Genomic DNA, 27,563 nt, shown 5'->3' with positions numbered 1-27,563 from the left:
GCCAAGCGATGGCTTGTTTTGAATCAAACCTTTGGCTTGACGCCATGAAAGTTGAAATGCACTCGATGTATGTCAACAATGTCTGGAAACTTGTAGACCTTCCTGAAGGGATTAAACCCGTAGGGTGTAAGTGGATATACAAGAAGAAAAGGGGTCCTGATGGGAACGTCGAGACGTTCAAAGCACGACTTGTGGCGAAGGGTTATACCCAACAAGAAGGGATTGACTATGAAGAAACCTTCTCGCCAGTCGCGATGCTTAAATCCATCCGCATACTTCTATCCATAGCTGCAGCTCTCGACTATGAGATCTGGCAAATGGATGTCAAGACAGCCTTTCTGAATGGCAATCTTGACGAGCGCATTTACATGGCTCAACCAGACGGTTTCGTGGAAGAAGGTCAAGAGACCAAGGTTTGTGAGTTGCTTAAATCCATTTATGGATTAAAGCAAGCATCTAGGTCATGGAATATCAGATTCGATGAAACTATGAAAAGCTTCGGCTTTGAACAGTCAATAGATGAGCCTTGTGTTTACAAGTTAATACACGAAGGCAAAGTTGTGTTTCTGGTGCTATATGTCGATGATATACTACTCATTGGTAATGACGTGGGTAAGTTATCTAAGGTTAAGGTCTGGCTGGCAAAGCAATTCGATATGAAGGATCTAGGAGAAGCCGCGTACATTCTGGGGATCCAAATCTTTCGAGATAGGAAAAACCGGACCCTGTCGCTCTCTCAAGCATCTTATATTGATAAGGTGATGGATCGCTTCTCGATGCAAGACTCCAAGAAGGGCCAAACACCCTTTAGGCATGGAGTTTCACTCTCTAAGGACCAGTCTCCCAAGACTGCACAAGAGATTGAAGACATGAGGAAAATTCCTTACGCCTCTGCCGTAGGAAGCCTCATGTATGCTATGCTTTGCACTAGACCTGACATCTGTTTCGTCGTTGGCGTAGTTAGCCGTTTCCAATCCAACCCTGAACCCGAGCACTGGATTGCTGTTAAGCATGTTCTTAAGTATCTTCGAAGAACTAGGAACTTGATGCTTACATACTCAGGTACTGACCTGACTATGACGGGATATACCGACTCCGATTTTCAAGCGGATAAGGATTCCAGGAAATCCACTTCGGGATCTGTGTTCATCCTTAATGGTGGAGCTGTTGTGTGGAGGAGTATTAAGCAATCTTGCATTGCTGACTCCACAATGGAAACAGAATATGTGGCTGCTTGTGAAGCATCCAAAGAGGCTGTATGGCTTAGAAAATTCCTTAAGTATTTGGAAGTTGTTCCAAACGTTGACGAGCCCATGACCCTTTATTGTGATAATAGTGGGGCTGTCCCTAACTCAAAGGAACCTAGAAGCCATAAGCACTCTAAGCATATTGAGAGGAAATACCATTTGATTCGAGAGATCGTGCAGCGCGGAGACGTGGAAGTGAAGAAGATCTCAACGGTGGACAACCTCGTAAATCCATTCACCAAGGCCCTAGCGAACAAGGTCTTCGACCAACATCGTGAGGGATTAGGCATGAAAGACTACACACATCTTCTTTGAGTCAAGTGGGAGTTTGTTGTCAATGGTGCCCACAAGAAGAGTTGTAATCTTTATATTATACATTTGATGTAATAAAGTCTCATGAAGACTCTTGCTTGTAATTGCCTATTCATTTAATAATAAAGTTGAAACGTTCATTCATTCTTTCTTTGTTTGAAGCTTTATGATAAAACCTTAGTCTTTTAGTCCATAAACAAACTTAACAACTTACGAAGAGACAAATGTAGATTTGCATGAACAAACTCTTCGTAGTTTGCTTAAAACGATATATTTGCAATCTAAGGGTCAAAAGACTATCGACCTCAGTATGATTGTTAGGAGAATCTATGATATCTGGTTATGGGGCATTGAGAGTTGGAGACTCTATAGTTCTTCTAGGTATCTTCCAAAGGTACTGAATTGACCAGTGCACTTCTAGAGACAAGATAAGAACAAACCATTTAACCTCTTATGTCTCGAAGTCACTACGTATGAATTGCATCGTGCTTACCTTAATCCTGAAATGAGACATGTCATTTCACAGCTTATGTATTCTCATTTGAGAAAGTCAGAGTTCGGACTCACTATGTGATTCTGAACAGGGCCTATTGGTGAAGTACTAAGTTGTGAGAATGTCATGAGTAACTTTGTGAAGTTCTCATAGATATGGAATTCATGTACAAGATTGCTGAAATGCAATGTATATCACATCATGCTTTGTTCCTTGGAATGTGAATAAATGAACGGGCCAGTGTCCAAATTGAGTCTTGACTCTTTTGGATGAAACAATGTGACTTGTTATCTCCTCGTCAATACATTGTTTCTAACTTATTCACAAGCGACAAAGGAGTTGAGGAAATAACAGCTAGAAGGGTAAAATGGTAATTTTGTAAATCCCGACTAGCTGATGATATTCATGAAGGGTAAACATTAATAATATTCTGTGGATCCACTCATTACAATTAGGTTGAATTCTTGAGTAGAAAATAAATTCATTTGAACCGAGAGATTTTCAGTGCCAACTCTTTAGTGGAGTCAGTTGGCATTAAGCTAAACTTGGAAAAGGTTTGTGAACTTTTGAGTCCAAGTGTTTAGCTCAAGCTTTGTTCATTTGGGTCCATGAGGTCACTGTCACGAATCACATCGAGTAGGAATAGTTAAACTGGAAGCTAAGTCAAAACAAGAACGAAAATTGTCAAAGGGGTAATTTTGTCTTTTGAGACATAGGATGAAATGAATGTCAATAAATTTTTTGACATGGTCATTTGATGACAAGTAACACTCAACCATAATAAGATTAATTGGGCCTTGTGGATTAATTTCATTTCATAAAGAATTTTATTGAAAATTCTTAATGAGCCTTTTTCATGTTGTTATGAACAAATGAAGAAGCTTCTAGAAGCCCCTTCTAGAAAGCCACTTGGGCGCCCATAATACCCAAAGAAAGAGAGAATATTTTGTGCATAAATGTATCATGATACTTGCCAAAAGAAAAAAGAGGAAACAAATTTCCCAATGTGGGAAAGTATAAGTTCGGCCAAGACAAGTCAAAGAGGGAGAGAATAAATGAGGAAACAAATCCATGTGGCATAGGTGATGCCTTACACGCCCAAATTGAAAAGGGAAACAAGGGATTTCTTCATGAATATGTGATATTCAATATAGAAGAGAAAACTACCTTATTGAAGGTAAAGCCTCTCCTATAAATAGGAGCCTCATTCTTCTCATTTTTCTCATTCCACATAAGTTAGAGATTGAGAGCTTCTCTCTCTAGACCTTGTGGTGGCCGAACTCCTCTCTCTCTCTAGTTTATTTTCGATTTTTGTTTTGGCACCTAGGTCCTCATTTGACCTAGTGTTTAGCTCTGCGACTTCAAGACTCGTTCTTAAGTCGTAGTGTTTAAAAGTGTCCACTCACTAATTCCTTTTCTCTCGAGTGATTTAGTGATAGAAACTTTCGTGGTTGCTCGAGGTGCCGAGGAAAGAAAGAGAGACGTGCTGCGAGGGGAGACGAGCGTTGCAACTTTCTAAGAGCTTCTCAAAGATCAAGCTTCAAGAAAGGTTAGTAAACTTCTTAGCTTATAATAGTTTTTAATTACGTGTACTTGCTCTTTTGTCTAGGTTAGTAAAAAACCGTTTTTACTTGTAAAAGAAATTTTTTAAAATTCCGCCGCTTACTGAAGCGTTAATTATTTTCTTAAACCCTAGATCGATTCCAACAATAATCATATTATACTAATAAAGTAACTTATTATCTTATTTAGTAATCATCATCTTCTAGTGGGTAATATTCCTAACATTGTTTTCCAAAAAAGGCTTTCATCCACATCTCTTTTGCTCGTTCGCTCGAGCGACTGATTCCCCTTCAGCAACGAATGCTCACTCATTTGTCAAATGAAGTATCATTTCCAATTGGTCGTTCAGCCAAGCGACCTCTTGCCCCAAACATCTGATTCACCTATGTGCCCATTCGTTGAATGGTCATCCTGCCTTGCTACTGATTTTCTCAAGGTCTTCATGCTAAACGAAGACGTTTGCTTGGCCTTGTGCAAAAGTCTCCCCCACGAATAGAGACATTTGTTCAGCTTTTGCTGAAGGTTTCCCCCGCAAATGAAAAAGTTCTTTTTGCCATCACACAAGGTCTCACATCCAAACAAAGACGTTTGCGCAACCTTTATCTAAAGCCTCCTTGGGGAACAAAGATGTTCACGACCTTTGCCTAAGGTTTTATCTCGAAATGCGCATTTTTTCTCAATGACCTCTTGATAAATGTGGGCCCAAATGATCTTGCGATAAATGTCAGCTCAAATGTCTTCTCGACCAGAAGGTCCCTTCACCCAAGTACTCTAGGGCCCTTCCCAAGACATGACCCTTTGAACCTTCTTGGATCTCTGAAGCCTCCAAGATTCTATAACTACCCACGTCAACAAAGTTTGAGATAAGTCATCACCACATAGGCAAACTATGCAAATTTCTCTCTCTCTCTCTCTCTCTCTCTCTCTCTCTCTCTCTCTAGAGACGAGACATGGATCCCCAACTCGCATTGCTCCTCATGCTACTGTTGAGTGTTGGATGAACACCCAAAGATTCCTCTATGCTTTCTTAACTCAATTTCCTTATCATAGTTAGGTGATGCAAATTGTAAATCCAACTTTTCAACAGCGAACAGAACAAGACCAATAATAAAACTCCTAATTTTCATTGATTCTCCTAAAACTCTTTAGAGGGTTGACATATTAGATCTGTCTTTTCTTTGTTACGATTCTCTCAAGTCCGACAAAGAAAAAAAATGATATTTTTAGTGCACGTGGCATCTCGTATATGACGTTTGCATCACCGATGCCTTCTTGAGTGTTGTTGATCCATAAACGATATTAGCACTATAATTTATAATTAAATAATTGTTTATGGTTCAAAATTAGTGTTTACAACTTAGTGAATAATTTTCTAAGTATGAATTGGAATTGAAAGTTGAAACATCGGTTTGAAAATTTTAAAAGTAGAAAATGGAAGCGCGTCGTCGGCTCCGACCACGTGCGATTATCTTTTAAGACCTAAGAAAATAAAAATAAAAACCTTGCTCACTATTATCCACGTCCTACACATTTTGAGGCGTGGAGTGGCGGTCTAGTAAGAGACCAATTCCCTCTCTCTCTCTCATGCAAAAAGTACACGCATCCGAAACACATATATATATATACTCACACAATTTCTCCTCACCTTCTTTCTCAAAACTCAAACCATACAAATTCCAACTCCAAACCTCTCTGTTTCTCTCCACCCCCAAACCGAGAAACCCATTTCTTTTTTCTCGTTTTGTTCTTCTTTCCCCAATCTTTCATCGCCAATGCAATTTCTCGTCCCTCTCCGCGGTCCCCGAACTGGCTTTGTCTCCTCTGATTATTCCCCGGAGCAGCGATAAATGATTATTTTGCAATCCTCTTCCCCAATCTTCGACTTCTCTCTCTGCCCATGCGGAGCCAAATCCTCTGATGATTTTCCGGCGAACTTCATCCCCTCTCGCCGGAAACCGCTCCGAATCTCCGGCTTCTCCTACAGAAGCTTCCGCCGGAGAAAATGGGCGTCGGTTCCCCGGTCGATTTCTTCCGACGTCTCCAAAAACCCTAACTTGTCCGTCAAGGTGTCGAAGCCGGCCATCCATGGCTCCAAGCGCTTCGCCATCAATCAGCTCTCGGAGGAAAGGGAGTTTCACGCCGGAGAGATTCTGGGCGAGCCGAAGATACCGGCAGGCTCGAACTTCGCCGGATTTGAGGAAGACCCGATCGTGGACAAGCTCCGAACACAGCTGGGCGTGATTCACCCCATCCCTTCGCCGCCGCTGAACCGGAACGTCGTGGGTCTGTTCGTGTTCTTCTTCTTCGTGGGCGTGGTGTTCGACAAGGTGTGGACTTGGAGGAAGAGAGGGAAGTCGGCGAAGGAGGCGAGGGCGGTCGGGACGGCGTGGCCTCAGGTTCCGACGAGCTTCTCGCTGTTCTTGGAGAAGGACTTGCAGAGGAAAGAGTCCGTGGAGTGGGTCAACATGGTGCTTGGAAAGCTGTGGAAGGTGTACCGCGGCGGGATCGAGGACTGGATCATTGGGTTGCTTCAGCCCGTGATCGACGACCTCAAGAAGCCCGACTATGTCAGCAGAGTCGAGATCAAGCAGTTCTCTCTTGGGGACGAGCCTTTGTCCGTTCGCAACGTCGAAAGAAGGACTTCGCGGCGGGCTAATGATTTGCAGTGAGTTTTCATGAACCCGTTTCGTCTTCTTGGTGTATTTCATAGTGAGGAATCTTTTCTTTTCTAATCTTTTTTTTCACCTTGACTCGTGTTCTATTTGTGGGGTTTCATATCCTCTCCATTGCATATCACGATTCATGTTCCTACAGCTACGTCTTATGTTATCGCGGGCTATTATTCAAGTTTCTTGTTAGTCTATTGCATATTGAGGAATCTTTTTCGTTTTCTTGGCTGGTTTTCTTTTTATGGGCTCTATTGCACATCCAGTTTTATTGTGAAGATGAAGAAAAAGTGGTTGGTTTGGAATGAATATCTGTGATTTGATCTCGAAGCTGATTAGAATACAATTGAGTATGTGTGCAATTAATTTTTATATACAAATTAGGATATATCTATAGCTGGGATCGGGAGTACTGATCTGGATGATGTTGATACATAACTGATTGAAATTGATTGTTCTTGCTAGTAGTTACGCTGTCGAGTTTCTTTTCTTTTTATAGTTTTCTCCGATAATCACATGGTGCGTGCAAATAGTTAAGACTAAACCATGCTAGCTCTATCAACGGGCTTGCTTGTTTTCTATTAACTGTCTTATTCTCCGAGTTGTTGTTTATTGCTTGCGTTGTGATTGTTTACTTAAAGAGAAAAAGAAACCCAAATTCGGGTACACTCACAGGGAATTACAATTATTCATATTCCTTGCCTTCCACGGAATTATTAGGAAGCTTAGTATGGGATTTGATGTCATGTGGGATCCTAATGATTACATTGAACGGTACAGTATCTTAACTATATCACTTAGAATTTCTAATACAAGGAAACCAAAAATCTCTACATACAATCGGACTTAGTTTCCCGATCTTCGATCTCAAGTTTTCATGAGTATGAGTAGACTTCGGTACTTTTCCTTCATCTTTGATCATTTTTTGCTTCGCTCTGACTAGAATCCCTCCACATTTGGGGGTGGGGGTTCTTATTACTGGCAGGCCATCTTGTTGGTACTTCGTCTTAATTACACATAGCTTAAACATAAATTCTGCTCTCATCTGTCTGACGCTGCAAGAATTATGACTTATTTTTGTATGTTCTGAGTTATTATTTAGCCTTCTCTGGATTCTAGTGGTTGTGTTGCTGCAGATATGTTTGTGAAGTAAGTATTAGATTTGCACTGAATATACGTTCATTGATTTAGGTACCAAATAGGCCTCCGTTACACCGGCGGTGCACGTGCACTGCTAAAGCTCTCGTTGAAATTTGGAATCATACCCATCGTTGTGCCAGTTGGCATTCAGGACTTTGACATCGATGGAGAACTTTGGGTCAAATTGCGGTTGATACCAAAAGAACCTTTTGTTGGAGCTGCTTCGTGGGCCTTTGTTGCACTTCCCAAAATCAAGTTTGAGCTGTCACCATTCCGGATCTTCAACTTAATGGGTATGTTCTAGGGTTTTCATTTGCTAGTGTGAGTCATTGAGTTGGTTAGTGGTGGAATATTTTCTACACGGAATATCCTAAAGTATTAAATGGATAGAAGAGAGAATTAAGGAGACAATTCTCTGTGACCATGAACAATATAAGCTAAATTACAGATTCACAGAATCATACTCAGATAGTCGTCTAGTATGTGAATGTATAACATGGATTGCGGCCCCACGTCTTTCTTTTTTTTTTTTTTTTTGGTAAGATTGACTATATTTTGTGTCATGAAAGTTGATTTTCTAAAATGGAATATACTAATGTACTTCTGTTTGATTTTTGGTGCTTGCGATGGAAAATACCAGCAATACCCGTTCTATCCATGTAAGTTAACCTTTTCTATGACAGCTTTGTATTATTATTCGATACACACATTTTTTCCCGAATGCCTTAGGTTTTATCTCTGCTTATAAGATCATCTCATTTTCAGTATCTGCTAAGTTTTCCTGTTCATTTATTTCACGATGAGATTTTACACATGTTATAGGTCGTACACATGATATTTTAATAGCATTAAGAAAATCTGTTTACTTGAATTTTTTGTCTTGAATCTCATTGCCTAGATTTTTCAGGCATATTGATTGTGTGTGTGTGTATTTCATTTGTAAATATTTTTGGGGACCTCTCTCTCTCTCTCTCTCCACGTTGCTTTACATGAAGCTTTCCTTACAAATGGAATTTACTGGTCATACATGCTGACACATTTCAATTGTTGAATTTCCCTAGGTTCTTGAAGAAACTTCTCACTGAGGATTTGCCACGGCTTTTCGTACGCCCTAAGAAGATTGTTTTAGATTTTCAAAAGGGTAAAGCAGTTGGGCCAGAAGGAAATGATGTAAAATCAGGGGAACAAGAAGGAAACAGAGACTTTGTTGGAGAGCTATCTGTGACACTTGTTGACGCTCGAAAGCTTTCTTACGTTCTCTATGGTAAGAGACAACGAACACGATCAATTTGATGTAATACTTCAGAATCATATTGTCTATAAATCTTATTCAAATATGTAATTGACCTTATCTTCTAATCGTTTGTGATTTTTCCTCAGGAAAAACGGATCCGTATGTTGTTCTAAGCCTTGGAGATCAAGTAATACGTAGTAAAAAGAACAGCCAAACTACTGTGATTGGCCCTCCTGGTGAACCGATTTGGAATCAGGTGAAGATTCTTACCATAACTACATGACCTTCCACATTTCTCTTGATAAATAATTTTCAATACGCTTAAAATATCACTATTGTTCGAATCAAATTTCTGAAAGTAACCGTGTAAGTGCTTTATCGCAGGATTTTCACATGCTTGTCACAAACCCTAGAAAGCAAAAGTTAAGCATTCAAGTCAATGATTCTCTTGGATTTGCAGATTTAACGATCGGTACAGGAGAGGTAATCTCTCTCTCTCTCTCTCTCTCTCTCTCTCTCTCTCTCTCCAAAATATAAACAAAATTAGTCATGAAATGGGAAGTTTGGTTAGATAATAAAATTCACTCTACTGATAAAGTCTAAAAATTTCAGGTCGATCTTCTATCACTGAAAGACACCGTGCCAACAGACAGAATCGTAGCCTTGCGCGGAGGTTGGGGACTCTTCAGAAAGGGCTCTTCCGGAGAAATTCTACTCCGACTGACATACAAAGCATATGTGGAGGACGAAGAGGATGACAGAGCAGCCGGGTCAGGGTCCATTGACGCTTCTGACTCCGACGACGAGCTGTTGGAATCTTACGAATCGACGGCCAAAATGCCGAAAGAGACAGAAGAGTCGTTTATGGACGTCCTGGCCGCTCTTATTGTGAGCGAGGAGTTTCTGGGGATAGTCGCGTCCGAGGACGGAAGCGCCAAAACCTTGAGTGACGTCCCGACCACTGCGCCAACGTCGTTAGGACCGCGCTCTCTTGACGCAAATTCCGCGTCCCAAGATGAATCTGGTCGCACTGAAGTTTCTCGAGGTAAATTTTTCATTCTCTATCCCGAAATCAAATCTAGCTTGTAGCTTTAACAGTGTTCTCAGTGCTTTGTTTGTACTCCTTGTAAAATTACAGGATTGGCTTTGTTTTGGCTCGCTGTTTTAACAAGTGTAGCGATACTAACTGCACTCAACGTCGGTGGATCAAGCATCTTCAATCCCTGATTTTTTTAACAACCGAGCTTGAGAAGAACTAGTATCTAGTACTTAATGTCCCATCAAGAACACACCCCTTGTGTTAAAGTTCTCTCTATCTTTTAGCTGCAACACTCAAAAGAGGGTTGTCTTCTTGTACATCAGGCTCGGATACGCACATATGGTTCAAGTACATATCGGTGAGGTGGGTGGAATTGCTAAGAGAACATTTTCCATTAGCTAATGAGGATTGCTTGTACCATTCTTGTAAGGATTTTTACTTGCAGATGAGTGTCATATAAGCGGCATATTTTTTTTTCTTTTCATTCCCATGTTACGCAATAAATGGTGGCAAGTGGAGAAAATTGTCTCTATTTGTTGTTTGTAAAGTTTCCCTTTTAGTTGATTCAATTCGGAGGCTTCTGCTCCACATTTTTCCGTCCATTCAAATATGGATAAGCGGCATGAAATTTACATGCTATGCTAAGGTATTCTTGATATATTATGACTCGGTCCTTTTTTTAGTCCTTTGCAAGATCAAACGTTATTACAGTAAAAGTTGCGCAGGATTACATACAATCAAATATATTACATTATATATAGCATTATGAACGTAACACCTAAAGTGACGTGTAATTAAAAAAAAAAAAAACGTCACATCTAAATTTAGATGGACGTAAAACTTATGGTTGTGTTTGGTAATTAACTCAAAAAGTTTTTGTTTTCTGTTTTTTAATTTTTGTAGTTGTACTGAAAAACTGTTTTGTAGTTGTTTTCAAAAAGCTGTTTGGTACAGTTTTCATTTTTGTTTTTGAGAAAGTGAAAAAACTGAAAAAAGTGTTTGGTATAGTTTTCATTTTTGTTTTTGAAAGAATGAAAAGAGAAGATGAGGAGAAAGAGGAGATAGAGAAGAATTTTTTTTTCAAAAACACCTTTTATTTGTTTTCAGTTTTCTTTACTTTTTTTCCAAAACAACTTCAAAAATTTTTGAATTTTTTTTCCAAAAACTTAAACCAAACATGTTTTCAATTTTTGTTTTCAATTTTTTCAACTCAAAAACTAGGTTGTGTTTGGTAGTTAACTCAAAAAGTTTTTTTGTTTTCTGTTTTCTAATTTTTGTAGTTGTATTGAAAAACTGTTTTGTAGTTGTTTTCAAAAAGTTGTTTGGTACAGTTTTCATTTTTGTTTTTAAGAAAGTGAAAAAACTGAAAAAAGTGTTTGGTATAGTTTTCATTTTTGTTTTTGAAAGAATGAAAAGAGAAGATGAGGAGAAAGAGAGAGAGAAGAGAAGAAAAAAAATTTCAAAAACACCTTTTATTTGTTTTCAGTTTTCTTTACTTTTTTCCAAAACAACTTCAAAATTTTTTGAAAATTTTTTCCGAAAACACTTTACCAAACATGTTTTCAATTTTTGTTTTCAATTTTTTCAACTCAAAAACTAAAAAACAGTTTTTGAGATGAGAAACAAACATGGCCAAAAATTGTTTTTGAGAGGAATACCAAACATGGCCTATATCTGTTGAGTCTGTCTCTATCCTTGCCTCTATACAATATAATAATCAAGATAAATTAGCCAATGTAAACTGGCCAATGTGAAAAATACTTTGAAAAATAGCCAATAAACATGAGGTGGCAATTCGTGTATCTTTACTACATCTATTTTATCCTTTTTCTTTTTTAGTTTTGGAAATAATTTTATTCATTCAATTAATTGATTGATTTTACATATATATAATCATGTTTACCTGCCCTTTATTATAGGATTCAGTTATAGAAAGATTTTCAAAATTTAAACATACTTATCCTAATTGTCAAGATCTTGTTATCTCTCTCCTTTATCTTTTTTTTTTTTGCAATCACGTTCCCTCTCTCTTTTACATAATGCAGTGGGTGGGAGAGAAGATTTATGATTCTAAATCATGATTCAACTATGGGATTATTCATATTCTATGACCTTCCCACTAATATTGGACCAATATCCAATAAGTCCAAATTAATTTACATCTATGATTATCTTGTATTTTTTTGGTATAAAAATAACCTTAACCCAAAATCCTTTTTATTTTCTTTTTATTATTTTTATTGATTTTGTATTTACTTTTTATTGACATTTTATATCTCTCTCTCTCTCTCTCTCTCTCTCTCTCTCTCTCTCTCTCTCTCTCTCTCTCTCTCTCTCTCTCTCTCTCTCTCTCTCTCTCTCGTGTGTAGGTGAGAAGGCTTTTATGTTTTTCAGTGGCTGAAATCTCATGGAGAAAATTTTATTCTCCTTTTCGTTCACGTTCTATACTTTAAATTTTGAAGTTTTTCGTTCTACTAGCGTTTTTTGTTGAATTTATGTGGTTAGTGAAGTTAAAAAACAATGAAAGAAATATTCTGAGAATTCTGGAAATTTTTGAAAAATTTCTTAAAAATATGGGAAATCGTTGATTTATTGACATCGTTGTATTTTTATTGACATCGATGTCAATAAGTCTTCAAACATTTTTGGGAAATCCTTTGAAGATTTATTGACAATGATGTCAATAAATAGACAAAAATGTCAATTAATCCTGAGTTCCTGACATTTTTTTATATTTTTTTGTTATGATTTTAAATTTTTAAATAGAAATTTTAAATGTTTAACATAAAAAATTAACATCTCGATGACACTTTTTTATGCAATAATGGGTGAAAATTAAATTTATTTCAAGCATAGATACATGAGTTTCACCATGTGTATACAAGAAGGGTCGTTGGTGTTCCCCAGTATCCCTCACGGAGCATGCTACCATCATCTAAAACTAAATGTCCAACATAAATTCAAGCCTGATCATTGTGGCATTGAACTGAATGCCGCCGCTTATGCATTCAATAAGACCGCTTTCGAAGCTCATTTTTGGCAATTGAGACGAAAAGATGTCGAGATGGCAAAGCATCTCGAGAAAGTCTGTTTAGATCGGTGGGCCATAGCATTTTAGCAACATTATAAAATTATTTAAACACTTGTAATGATCAAAGGAAGAGTTTGAGTTTTTTTTACTTTACTTTTTAGGAAAGATCAAGGCACCCTCTCAAGGAGAAGAGTTCGCCGAAAAACTTTCGAAGTTGCAGGAGGGCTGTGGAGAGTGGTCGAGCTTTACATTGTACAGGTTTACTTCGGCTAAACTTTGGCCATACCCTCCAGCTGTCGTAGAGGAAGATCTCGAAGAATGTTAGTTCGTCATAGATCGAGTTCGTCCTTCCTTTTGCTTTCTGTCATATATATGCATTTTCGTTATTTTTTGCTAAGTCTTTTTTTCTTGTTTTTTTAGACATAGGGGACCGCGTCGACTAACTCCATGTACGTCGTCTCTTTCGAAACTTCGATCGAAAATGTTCTCGCATTCTTGAACACCCATAAATGTCCATTTCTCTCCCATGTGCCGTTAACCATCAATAAAACTGCAAGAAATATCACAAAAATACATTAAATTAGATTAAAATAATAACCTATCGGAGACCATCGGATTTTTACAAAAGTCATTGGATTTGGTCGGAGTTTATCGGAGATTGTCGAAGACCATCGGAATCAGTCGGAATCGGTAAAAAAATGGTCGGATTCTGTTGGAAATTGTCGGAGAACAGGATGTCATCGGAAGTTGTCGGAATATGTCGGATTTTTTCGGATTTTCTCCTTGAATTTTATCAAAAATTGTATTTGAATTTCATCCGAAACTATCGGATTTCATCGAAAATAACGTCAATTTCCGGAAAGTTTGACCTAAATCTACATACTTTTTTTTTCTTTTCCTTAAACTATATCACTAAAGCTATAAAAGATGAATAAAGAAGCATAATTACCCATTTTTGACGGAATTCAACCCATTAGATACTCGAAATGATGAGAAAATGAGAGATAATGAGATATTTGAAAATAAGTTGTGAATGAATTTTTGTGAAATGGGGTTATATGGTCTTGCAGGGGTATTTTTGTCCGAAATATGTCCAAAAGTCAAATTTCGGATATTATTAAATTAATGGGTCTAATTAAGATATTTTAATCATTTTTTGGTCTATAAAATGAAATTTCTCAAACATTATGTAGTTGATAAGTTCAAGGGATATTTTATTGTCATAGTTTTATTATTAATAAATAATAATATATCATGTTATTTTAATAAAACCCAGGGATGTTTACGATAAAAATAAATAAATAAATAAAAAATGTGGTCCCCCACTTACTTAAAAATCGTTAAAACCCTAATTTCGATTTTTATCTTTTCTTCTCCATTTTGAAGGTATTCCCCAATTCAACAACCGAACCAAATCTCTGAAAACAACCCTAGAAAACCCCTAAAGCAATGGCTTCCGAACCCACAACCAGCGTGGTTCCGCAGAACCGAGCCCGGAGAGGCGGCGGCGTCACGGCGGCGGACGACAAGCTGGACTTCGTGACAACGGAGGGGATCGAGCCTATCCTGAGCTTTGACCTGATGGGAATCAAGGACGACCTTCTCCGAGGAATCTACGCCTTTGGCTTCGAGAAGCCCTCCGCGATCCAGCAGCGCGCCGTCAGGCCTATCATCGAGGGCCGTGACGTCATCGCTCAGGCTCAGTCCGGTACTGGAAAGACCTCCATGATTGCTCTCACCGTTTGCCAGCTCGTCGATACTTCTACCAGAGAGTACGTGGAATATCAATTTCGGTTTATTTATTTAGTGCAAGACCCAAGCTGCTTTGATTTTTGTGCGTAGAGGTTTCTAGGGTTCTTTAGGGTGTGGAAGACAAAGTTTTGGTGTTACAGTGCTTGAGAACTTTTCATTTTAATGGAATTAAAGTAAACTTAGGGTTTCGTAACTAAAAATAGTGTTGTGGTTTTCATTCATAGTTTGTAGATTATATAGATTGTAACTAGGCTTGGTCTAAGTTTTGAATTGTGTAAATTTATCGAGACAATGTTTCAGTGTGTGGATATAGATAATTTGTTTTAAAGAATAATGGATTTATATGGGGTACATATATAAGACTTGGACTCAAATGTTTGCTTAGTGAATTTTTTTACTTTGAATTGGAATTAAAGAAGTATACCATAGGAGATCGAATGGTTGTATTCATGCTTCGCAGATGCATAGCATATGCAAGGGCTGGTTTAAGATTTGGTTAGTGTACATTATTGACAAAGTTTCTCCCTTTAAAAAATATCATTTTGTTGCTACGCATTCTATATGCTTACCTAGTTTTTAAAGCGAAATCAGGAACCAATATGATTTCTTTTTTGTTATCAGGGTGAGGCCCAATATATGAAATGTCATTCTTGTCTTTTCAATTAACTAATAGGCGTGTTTACAAATATTACTATTTGTGTCCTTTTTCTCACACGAGGTGCTAGCTAATGAAAATAACATCCGTTTCTCCCTATTATTTATGTGTTCTCTTTATTGTAGCTCATTGTGACAATGTTTATTGATGTATTTACTTACAGGGTTCAAGCATTGATCTTGTCACCTACGAGGGAGTTGGCAACTCAGACTGAGAAAGTCATACTAGCTATTGGTAGTTACATAAATATCCAAGCCCATTCTTGTATTGGAGGAAAAAGTGTTGGGGAAGATATTAGGCAACTAGAATATGGCGTTCATGTTGTGTCTGGAACACCTGGGAGAGTCTGCGATATGATAAAGAGGAGAACACTACGCACCAGAGCCATAAAATTATTAATTCTTGTGAGTATTGTCATTTTATTTTAATCAGTTGTCCCTTTTTTGTCTGTCGCATCTGACATCTGACAATTTATATCATCCATGATACTGATTTCATTATTATTTATATATCTATAGGATGAATCTGATGAAATGTTGAGCAGAGGATTCAAGGATCAGATTTATGATGTTTACCGGTATCTTCCACCAGAGCTTCAGGTTTTCTATCTGCACAGCTATTTCATGTTACATATGTATTTCTGCATTTGTTTGTGGGTATGAATGCATGCTTATTATATATGTCGTGTTGGTCGAGCGGTGGGTCCAGGTTTGTTCGGTTGTTTTGGTTCTCTCCTTTATGCAATGTAATTTTTGGCTTTTTATATATAACGGGTTTCTTTTTTAAAAAAATATAGCTATTTCTTAATTCTCTCGTTGTCTGTTCTAATGTCAGTGTTGCATTATGGTACTGTACGACTTTCAAGGTGTATATTGTGTTTGAACATATTTTGAGCTGGAGACCATGTTTGAAATAATCCTTTTCTAATAATGGTCTTTTTCACATCTAGTGTATGATGTCTGTGCTTTTTACTGTTTTTTTGTAAAATTTCTATCTCTGTACTTAGGCTACAAAGTACACTTTGCTTTGGTCTAGCTAAGGCTTTCTTTTTTCATATATTTATTATATTTTATTTTAGTATCTCCTAAAATATTAATTTCTGAGTGTTGAATTCTTGTTAAAAGCAATGCCTAATTCCAATGCTGCATCTGCGTGATAGCTAATTGAAACCCCAATTATAGCAGCTTCTTTTTATAAATATTTAACTTGTTTTGTACAAATTTAGGTTGCCTTGATTTCTGCCACCCTTCCACATGAAATCCTTGAGATGACAAACAAGTTTATGACTGACCCTGTGAGGATTCTTGTCAAACGTGATGAATTGACGTTGGAGGTAACTGTCCATAACATTATTTTTATCCTGTTTGTAAATCTTGATGTACATATTTATTTATAGTGTGCGTCTTTGATAACAGGGCATCAAGCAATTTTTCGTTGCAGTTGAAAGAGAAGAGTGGAAGTTTGATACTCTGTGCGATCTTTATGACACCCTTACAATCACGCAGGCTGTTATATTCTGTAACACAAAGCGAAAGGTATTAAGTCTTGCAATTGGAAAGTATTACTGGAATTTGGATCTCAATGTTGTTAACTCATTTTTCTATATCCTTTGATAGAGATGTTAGGAAGATTCTATTCCTGTGATTGGACGTTGGCTGTATTTGGTGATTACAGATGATATTGACACTGTATAGAAATAGAACCACCTATTATTGTGTTTTTGTTTATTGATTCATTCTTATCTCTCTCTTTTTGAAACAGAGATGATGTGTATGAAAACATAAATAGTCAGAGGATGCCAAAACGTTAATATTCAATTTATCAGAAATTCTCACACGAATTAAGGAACTGCTTAAAGAATGAAAGCTATATTATTTCCCGTGAAGAGTAAATGTACACCAAAGTTATGACTAATCTTTTCGAATGTAATTTTAGTTGTGGACCCCTCGTGTGCATAGTTAGAGTTCTCTTATTTCATAATTTACTGCATGTATCAAGAATTATCTGCTATCTTGATTTACACAGTAACATATATTTTTTTTTTAAAAGAAACTCGGCCTTTATTAATAAAGCGTCTCAGCCAAAAAGATTACAGCATTATTAGAGCTGAAAAAAAACCATAACCAGCTCCGAAAACGCAAAGAAAAAGCCCGTACAACAGATTACATAGCACTGACCCAATCCCTACCCAGATCTGTAAGAGAAAACGCCCCAAAAACATTTACACAGTAACATATAGTTTCTGTTTGTAGGTTGATTGGCTCACAGAGAAGATGCGTAGCTATAATTTTACAGTCTCAGCAATGCATGGAGACATGCCTCAAAAAGAAAGAGATGCAATTATGGGAGAGTTTCGCAATGGTACAACACGTGTATTGATTACAACAGATGTATGGGCTCGCGGCCTTGATGTGCAACAGGCAAGTTGATTTCTGCCGTGTCCAGTAATTATTATTGCAAATGTTACACTTGTTTGTTGTTTGAAAACATGGATTCACTTGCTTATCTCTAGTTTGAAAGGATTCTAGTAGTAGAATAATTTTCTTTCTTGCAATTAAGGTTTGTCTGATTCAAACCTTTTGTATTCATTCAGGTTTCGTTGGTGATTAATTATGACCTTCCAAACAACCGAGAGCTCTACATTCACCGAATTGGGCGTTCTGGTCGTTTTGGGCGTAAGGTATATGTTCAGCCTCTCCCTACAAGTCATTGTTTAGTCATATTATATCTTTGCTGGCCTCGTTTACGAACCCAAAATAAAAATAACGTAGAAATGATGAAATCACCATAACTTTATGGGCAGTCTTGATTTTTTCAACACTAAATTAAATACTGGTAAAATTTGGAATTTGCTTAAATTAAGTGGAAATAACGAGCTGGATTTAAGAATTTGAAGTACACTGTTAGCACATGTGAAATAGCTCAAAATGTTATCCATGAGCTCTTCAGCCTGTTAAGGAACTATATATTGTCAGCTTGCAAAATTGAATTCCAACGTGTTGCTTGTGTATCAGTGGTGCAACCTTAGGCAGTCTATCTCTCTCTCTCCTCTCATTTTTATTTTTTATTAGAAAGAAGAGAATTCTGTTAATTTTATTTATTAATGACAATCTCATACGCCTGGTGTGATCCAAGATATCGAATACACAAAAGGCATTGGATAATTTTTTAGCTTTTATGCTCACAGCTTGCTTGAGCATTGTATGTGCCTTGTAGATCTAGCTTAAAAAATATTAAGATTAAATGATATCGAGATCAGTGATGTCTATCACAGCATTATTGCTGAGTTCACATCATAAGATTGATGGAATTCCAATGAACATTGCTTATCTGATATAGGAAAGTGCTGGATTTGTGAACCCAGTATGCTTTGTTTTTTAATTTCATTCCATAGCCATCGACTTCAGCGTAGTCAGTTTCTATTTGGATGTACTAGGTTATTCCATTGGGTTATTCTATTTGCCTCATTGACCTTTGGCGTAGATTGGAATCTCAACTTACAGAAATGGGGGCCTATTTTTTCTGCAGGGTGTTGCAATAAACTTCGTTAAAAGTGACGACATCAAGATCTTGAGAGATATTGAGCAGTACTACAGTACGCAGATCGATGAAATGCCGATGAACGTTGCTGATCTGATATAAGGAAATTGTTCGTTTTTGTGTCCGTGTGCGAGTGAAATGGGGTGTTACGTGTTTGAGGCAAATTTGTGCAGTTGCAATGGTTTGAAGTTGATCTTTATTTTGTTCTAGGAATTTGCTAGCTCCAATTGTATCATTTTCACTACTGACATACAAAATTGAAGTAGGGATTTTTGTGCTATGTTTTTTTCCGTGATGGATAATGGTCTTTGTAGTACTCAAATCCAACATCGAAGCGACTGTTTTGTAACCAGTTTGGCCGGTAATATTATGCACTATGTTTTCTAATTGAATGCCTCTTTTTATGTTAGTCAATATTCCACATTTTACAGGAAAAAGAGAAGCAAGTTTAGCTGTCACAAAGGATCTGGAAGTCCCCCGATAGCCTGTGTAAACATTTGATATGCTTAACTATCCTTTGCCTAGCAGAATTTAATTTCTCAGTTCACCAACTCTTCTCTGCAAAATCAAATAGCCAACTCAATGCTTATTAGTCCAGCTTGAATAGCCACCGTCTTTTTCATGGACCATGGCAGCAAAACTAGTTTTCGTCCACAAGTACGGTCAGATAATATTCCCTGGGCCATGCGGTATTGTCATGTAGACTCCCAAATTAAAATATCAAAATTGGACATCTTACAAAATATTTAAAAATAGTCTTTGACACAAAAACGGACAAAATTGTCATTTCAAAGTGTTTAATCGTTTAAAAAAAACTAAATTATAAATAAAAATTAAACTCTTATCATTGAAAAATTATTAAGTTTCATCATATTTTATCGTAATTGAAAAAGTGTATTATTTTTGTGATGTCTCTTAACGATGTTTTCACAAGTTATGTAACAACACACAATTTACTTGGATAATAAGACTATTAAAACTGTAAATAAAAAGACAAGAAATTGGTAACTTGGTCGGCCAAGCATGCCTACGTCTGGAGGGATGACACTCCTAGTGAAAAGAGAACTTCAATAAACGGTAGAATAAGTGCAACATTGACAACTCTGAACGATCATCTTTCAGATTTTCTAGACTTCAAAACTACCCATGTGAATTGTAATCCAGTCTCCCCCTGAATGTGAGCTCCTCTCACTTTTCACTCAACCCACTCACCAAGTGGTTGTTCAACGCTTATCACAACACGTGATTCACAATACCACGATTACAATACCTATTTATGTCTATTGCAAGAACAGTTGCAATGAAGAACAATACATAAATAAATCACATCAGGGACAAAGTGTTTTTAATCAGAGACCTCTCACAAAAACCCTAAGTGTGTAACCCTACTCAAGAGGCGTACATTGCTTTTATATGAGACGAAACCTCGTCATTGACGTCCTGCTGGGGTTTTTTTGCAGTTGATCGCTGAAGTCTGATTGGTCAGATAGAAAAATGGAAGCAAATCAAACAAAAAGTAGGTAAGACAAAAAAAATTCTCGTCATCGAGTTTGACGAGAACTATAATAATATTATAGAAGAGATGGTACAACAACATGTAGAACACCAATTTTGCCAAAAATATAAAAACAACCAATTAAAAGTAACAACAAACTGCAGAAACAAAACACCAGCAATAGCACACGCATGCTAACATACTACATACTGAAACACATAATAGAGGTCATGTAGATGAGGGAGAAAAACTAGAAGAACATAAAGTTTTTAAAATAAATCAGGTATAGCCTGATCTTCAACGGTTGGTACAGCAGAGGAGGACACATTAATGGACTTGTTTGAGATACACATTAACTTCAGAGCATCTTCAATCTCTTTCTTTCTATTGTTGGCATTTATGATCACCTATTCAAGATGCTTGATCTCACCAAGCATGGTGCTAGCAGTTAGATCACAGAGATCAAAAGACATATGAGGCACAACAGGAACATCAGCAGTCATGATAGAGAAGGAGAATCCTTTAGGCACATGAATGCATGACGGCCTGAGAATGTCTGCAACATGATGGTTCTTGAACAACTTGTAGTTGAAGGTGATCTTCTCGTGAGGAACTTGTGAGGACCTAGACTCCTCATCCTTCAACATGTCAGAATGCCGCTTGAGGAGCATTCCACATAGCAAAGACGGATATGCTATATGAAGCTTTATAGCCTCGGACCCAACATATCAAATGACTTGATCAATGAAAAATTGGTGAAACTCCAGTACCAACCCAATGAATGAACTGGGCAAGAGTAAGAGAAGTACCCGTAGAATGAGCTGAGTAAGCCCAATTCTTTACACCAATCTTGCGAAGAATGGCGTATTTGACGCTTAGCTTGGATGCAGGGTATAGACCCTTGTCAGGCCATCCTTCCTCTTTGCCTCGAGTAATCTCCTTGACAAGCACAAACCTGGAAAGGAAGATGATCAATCGACACATGAGCAGTTCTCCCCAAAAACTCATTGATTGCACGTGGTGAGAACTCAAAGCACTGACCACAAACATACACCTTCATGAAATCAAGAGAATCAGGGTCTGCAATCTTCTCGGGCTGGTTGACAATGAACTCTCTGACTAGCTGCACATGATAAAGGCCCAGGTTGGTCACAAACATCATCAAGTCTACATCCTTGATGTAATCCATGATCTCTGTTAACTAAATTTGAGCCATCATTATCTCTGAATTGGACTTCTTAATGAACAAGGTTTTATCAAAACCCCTTCATTTTGAGTGAGATACTTATTGACACATTCATACCATGCGCGAGGAACTTTCTTCAGTCCATAGAGAGCTTTATGCAACCTGTACACATGGTTAGGGAGATTAGGATCAACAAACCCTTTAGGTTGTTATACATATATCTCCTCACTGATGTACCCATTCATAAAGACATTCTTTACATCCATTTGATTAGACATAATGTAGCAGGTACCAAAAACATGAAAATATTTGACACTTGGTTTTTTCCCCCTACAGATTTCATAGTTTGTGAAGATAGTATCAGGACGTATAGACACATAACTGTAAATGTGATTTGTTGTATTAACAGGCTCAGCCCAAAATCTGTATGATATGCTCTTAGCGTGGAGCATAACACGAGCCATATCATGTATTGTCCTATTCTTGCATTAAAAAATGCCATTTTGTTGAGGAGTGATAGCCGCAAAGAACTCGTGCATAATTCATTGAAAGGTGGAGAAATCAATGAACTGACTGTTCTCAAAATCTGTGTCATGATTACTTCTAATTCTCACAATTATGCATGTGAAAGACTCTTTCTCATGTTGTAACTTGAGACATAGAGTTTGGAAGACATCAGACTTTTCACGTATCAACTTCAAATTGGATCAGTTTCTCCTCAACAAATAAATGCTTGGGCCAAAAAAATCCTACCTAATGGAGAAATAGTAAGAGAGGTGACAAAACCCTACACTTTTCATTACAAAACCAATAAACCCGAAAAAGATGATTAAAGCGTATCTGAAATAGTCATCTACACACACAAAAATAAAAAATGTATATAATAAAAATACTATTATTGATAAAAGTAAATATATTTTGTTTTAACGCGTACATGTGATATAGTAAAATATAGAGAAATTGCCTAATTTGCCACCAATTTCATAACATTTTCCAACTTTCCACCAAAATGCTAATTTTTCCCAAAATGCCACCATCTATGTGAACAATGTTGACATCTATATTTTCCATTCACTATTAGATGTCAACATTGTTGACATAAATGTCAACATTGTTGACATAGATGTGGCATTTTGGGAAAAATTAACGTTTTGGTGAAAAATTGGAAAATGTTATGAAATCGGTGACAAATTAGACAATTTCTCTAAAATATATTGTTAGTATTCATTATTATAATATACATATATATAACAATATTACATATAGTAGCAATATATATATATATATATATATATATATATATTATATTATATTAACGTATAGTAATACTATATGTATATATATTATATTAACGACGTTTTCTCTTTCATGTAAAATCCATCTTCTTCCTTCCATTATTGTCATTTATTTTCTCCATTTAATTTTAATCAAAATTTCAATGATTTAAACTTGAAAAAAGAACACATATATACCCTGAATTTTAGTGAAATATCGAGTTTAATCTTTAGTTTTTAAAAATGTCTATTTCATATTATATGTTTAACTAAAATGACGAAATTATACCATAAAATGAATAACAGTGTTACAAATCTCTTTTTAATTGATGTTAACTCTTATATAAGAAAAATCGAATAAAATTCAAATCAGTACCCTAACTTCAGAATTCCAACTTTGAAATAAAAAATAACCTTAAATCGAAATTAAATAATAAAATTCATATCTCCCAAGAGATAACTTCATTCCGTGTTCGAATTGCAACTCTGAATTCTGGATTCTCTAATCGAATATGTAATTTGATGACTATCAACTGTCGATTTTTACCCCTTGCCTATTTATGTGTTTTTCACGATTCAGAGACTGTTGTTTTTTTTTCGCTTTTAAATAAATTACATATATGGCGCGAAAGAATAAAAATAATTGATGTTTACATATAAATATTATAATCAACGTCAATGAAAAGTTAATAAAAAGAAGATTCGTGTCACTAATATCTATTTCAAAGTATAATTTCGTTATTTTAGTTAAATATAGGGTAGCAACTCGACATTTTTGAAAATCAAAGGTTAAACTCGACATTTCACTAAAACATAGGGTGTATGTAGATGTGTCATTTTCCCTATAAACTTTGAAGAATCTCAAGTGTTTTATTTATATATTTATTCTTAAACACTAGCAATTTATTTTTAGCCAACCTTTCGTTAATTTCCTGTAAATAGCTGATAAGTGCGTTTTAAACGTGTTTGTTTGTACTCTCGGAAGTGAAAAGAAGTTAGTTCGAGAGCATTTTCATGTGTTTTGGAGTGTTTTTCTTAATTTTCAGAGTTTGGAGGTTCAAAAATGACAAATAGAGCATTTGAGTACGACGGGGCAATCGCAAGGAGTTCAGAACATCTTTCGGATCTCAATTCCGACACCCGGAGCTCAAGATAGGTGGTTCAAGGTGAACCAAGCAATGCACAAACTTCCAGAGTCCTGTGCGTTTGCCCTGTGCGGTGCACAGCCCTGTGCGTTTTCCCTGTGCGGCGCACATCCCTGTGCGTTTGCCCTGTGCGGCCCCTGTGCGGTGCACTATCTGCCCAGAAGACCTGTGCGGTGCACAGGAAGACCTGTGCGGCGCACAGGCCCCGATTCCCATTTTTTTTGTCACGCGTTTTAATTGTAATCCAAGCCGTTGGATGCGATCCGACGGCCCATATGAGCTCCGAAAAACCTAGGAAACCTACAAAAACACTTTAGTTTATTTAGAAACATATCTTTACTTTTTGCTTTTAGTTTTTGTTTTCATTCGGCCGCAAAAATCCCGGGAGAGAAGAAGCATTCAGAGAGGATCATCGTCGCCACAATTCTCGTTTTCATCATTCACAGTTTTCATCTCTATTCTCTGAATCTTTGGAACTCCCGTTTTTATTAATATAATTCAGTTTTAGTCATGATTGCTTTATATTCATCTCCGTTTATTCTCCGTTCAATCATGCACTAAATTCGTTAAGGGCTATGGTGTAGCAAGTTAGGAATATGGTTATGGATTCAATCATGTCAAATTAATATTCATATGCTCTATCATGTTTGTTTATGTTAATTCTGTGTGTAATGCTTGAATTCGATTAGCTACCGTGTTCATGATATTAGGATTTCTTAATGCTCGGAAGAGATTAGGTTAGTCGTGCACAAGGATTAATTTACCGGAATACATTCCGGAGTCGTGTGAACGTTCTTGTTTTTAATGCTAGCCGTTTTTTTTTGGGGTTGAGATCGAGAGAAGATATCCCGGCATAGGTTTAGATTCTTAGATGTTCGAGAGAAATCTTAGATTACCATTATCGTGAGCGTGATTAGCAAACATAAGAGTACTGTGTGTTTTGTGCTTAATTTCCGAATCTAAACCATATGAATAACTTGTGAAGCCATAGTTCTTGCTTTCTCATTATCGTAATCTTTCGTATTTTAATTGCTTTTAATTTTCATTTGTTTTAAATAACCATCTCAATCTTCAAATCATCGAGTTCAATTTGTGCTAGTAATCTTATCAATTTAATTAAACATTTTCCTCGTGGGATCGACTCGTACTTACGAACTTTACTACTTGAGCGACTACGTGCACTTGCATACGGAAAAATCGCAACAATAGCCATATTGCTTACGTGGCAGCTTATTAATTAAATTAGGTTTACATTTTTGCCCTTATTTAATTCGGCAGATTGAATTAATTAGGCAGTTTTTTTTTTCAAATTTCGAATTAAATAAATAAGGCAGTTTTTTTTAATTTTTTTTTAAGGAAACCGATTAGGAAAGTAGTTATAGGTACCGGTTGACCTTAGGCAATCAGTTTCTATTTTTGTGGCAAAATATAATATTCAATCTGCAAAATATTCCTCATTTATTGACTTTATTCTGAAAAACAATTCAAATATTACAATTGTGATATTCATGATCTCCGTTGGCCGCCAAAATATTTTAGAACGTCCAAAATATTTACAGAATTTTTTTTCAGTTTTTATTTACACGAATATTTTGTAAATATGCTTTGTATTTACAATGAATATACTGTAAATATGCTTTGTATTTACACGAATATACTGTAAATCAGTTTTGTATTTACACGAATATACTGTAAATCAGTTTTATTTTTATAATGCTTTACGCTGAAACAATTGATATTAACTGTAAATCAACGTCGTATTTACAATACTGGAAAAGAAACACCAGAACCAAAATCTCAACAAATTCACAATCACTAAAACATATCTCATACACTCAAAACCACCAGCAATGCCGATGAAAAAGAAGAAAAAGAAGAAGAAGCATGACCACGGCGGAGAACACCATGACCGACATCACGGCGTGGACAAATGAATATTTTTCTCTTTTAAACGAATCTTTTCATCTTCTGCCATCTTATTTCTTCTCGTTGCCTTCCCCGGAGAAGAAAGAAGATGACAGAAGAAGAAAAGATTCGTGGTGAGCCTGTCGACGAGGGTGCATCTCGGCGTATTTTGTGGTGCGTTTGTTTTGAATGGATTTTGTGGTGCGTGATGTTTAAATTCGTTTGTTAATGCATTTATGGAGTTTTAAATGCTCCCTTGATTTATGCAAGGTAGTTATGGTCGAATTTTTTTTTTCATTTAAATTATTACGCTGAAAATAATGAGCGGGAATAACAAAGGGCAATCCCGTCCAAATTTGACTGTTAATAAATGACACTGGCTATTTACAGCATATTAACGAAAGGTGGGCTAAAAAAATTGCTTATTTTCGGGAGGCCATTTAACTTAATTACACATATATATATATATATATATATATATATATATATTTGTATGTACCGTATGTGTGAGAGAGACCCATTTAAGAAAAGTGAAAAAGAAAAAAAACATGAAAAAAAGCATAACAAAAAAAAAATGGCCTGATGAAAGTAGGAAGTGTAGGTATGGATATATATATATATATATATATATATATATATATATATATATATATATATGTATGTATATATATATTTATACTAGTTGAATATACGCGTTTGCGCGTGTTGGAAAGAGAGAGAATGAGAGAGAGAGAGAAAGAAAAAAGGGAATGAGAAAGAGAGTGGAAAGAGCGTGGAGAGAGATAGAGAGGAAAATGAATGGAAAAAAAACTAAAAACCGCCACGTGTCACCACCTGGTGAAGTCACGTGGCAGACTCTGGATGAAATTGGAAACAAAGGTTCTCTTTAATGTGAGCATCCATAAAGTTGCCAACTACAATATTATTTTAAGACATATTATTTCTTTTTTATTTATTGAATATCCACTTTATATTATTTTGGTATAAAATATTGGTAAGTATTGATGTCATATATCATCTTGCGTGTTCGGACGGAAGGAAATCGTTGGAACGGAATTCCGAGCATCGGCTGCGCCTCGTGGAAGAACCATCTACCACTGGATGAAGGACGGAAATTTCCTTCCGCGGACGTGGCAAAAATGTCAGAGGAGCTGTTGGAAACAGTGTCTCCCAAATAAGACCTGACATTTGAGGTTTTTTTTTTAAATTTAAATTTGGGTTCTTCTGGGCCATTGGATGTAAAATCCAACGACCCAGATCATTTCCGCCATTAACGCAGGTTGGAGCAGCTCGGAAGGAAGGAGTTCCGTCAAATATTCACTCGGCACGGAAAAATCATTTCCGGACCACAGAATTTCCGTGTGAAACGCGACGGAAAGCTTCCTTCCGGGAGATCGTCGGAAGGTCACGACTTCGGTACGGCAGTTCCGATTTCGTCCGATGCCCAGGATGGGTCATATATGGGCACTATTGCGATAATAATTATGAAATTTTAGGTTGTTCACAATGCAATAATAACTTGAGTTGTTTTCTACTTAAGTTTCATTTAAGCATGGACAACTCCATTGGAGTTGCTCTAATAGTCTTTTAAATACTGTTGACGTTAATTAATTGTTGATGGTATATTATGTATAAAAAGATAAATAAATGATATTATGACAAACAAATAAAGTTTGCAATAATTAAATTTTGACGCATATGGCTATTGGTATTTACCTGCTCATGTAATGGTTATGTGAATAGTTTTATTAAGTACTTAAATTGCTATGTGTCTATCACACAAGCTGCCAAGTGTCGCAAAATGAGGAAGATAGCTAATAATTGTTTTTTATTATCTATGTTATATATATATATATATATATATATATTTTTTATATAATTTTTTT

At 36.5% G+C, this 27,563-nt stretch overlaps 2 protein-coding genes across 2 annotated transcripts; both read left to right on the top strand.

Moving 5' to 3' along the window:
* The first annotated feature begins 5,248 nt into the window (after nt 1–5,248).
* LOC149402217 (synaptotagmin-2-like) lies at nt 5,249–10,357 on the top strand. The gene is made up of 8 exons (XM_089609641.1): nt 5,249–6,280; nt 7,473–7,714; nt 8,062–8,080; nt 8,483–8,685; nt 8,802–8,911; nt 9,040–9,138; nt 9,268–9,700; nt 9,794–10,357. The coding sequence occupies exons 1-8, from the start codon at nt 5,463–5,465 to the stop codon at nt 9,880–9,882; spliced, it is 2,013 nt and encodes a 670-aa protein (XP_089465767.1). The 5' UTR covers nt 5,249–5,462; the 3' UTR covers nt 9,883–10,357.
* Nucleotides 10,358–14,094: 3,737 nt separating this feature from the next.
* On the top strand, nt 14,095–19,081 carry EIF4A-III (eukaryotic initiation factor 4A-III). Its single transcript, XM_089608918.1, has 8 exons — nt 14,095–14,497; nt 15,296–15,536; nt 15,651–15,731; nt 16,358–16,465; nt 16,548–16,667; nt 17,385–17,552; nt 17,726–17,812; nt 18,661–19,081. Exons 1-8 carry the CDS (start codon nt 14,175–14,177, stop codon nt 18,772–18,774), a joined length of 1,242 nt encoding a protein of 413 aa, XP_089465044.1. The 5' UTR covers nt 14,095–14,174; the 3' UTR covers nt 18,775–19,081.
* The last annotated feature ends 8,482 nt before the right edge of the window (nt 19,082–27,563 follow it).

Source organism: Urtica dioica, chromosome 3 (genome assembly GCF_054948205.1).
Source record: "Urtica dioica subsp. dioica isolate 48M chromosome 3, U.dioica_male_clone48M_v1_H2, whole genome shotgun sequence".
Lineage (NCBI taxonomy): Eukaryota > Viridiplantae > Streptophyta > Magnoliopsida > Rosales > Urticaceae > Urtica > Urtica dioica.
The sequence above is the reverse complement of the archived record's forward strand: the minus strand, read 5'-3'. Positions and strand labels throughout refer to the sequence as shown.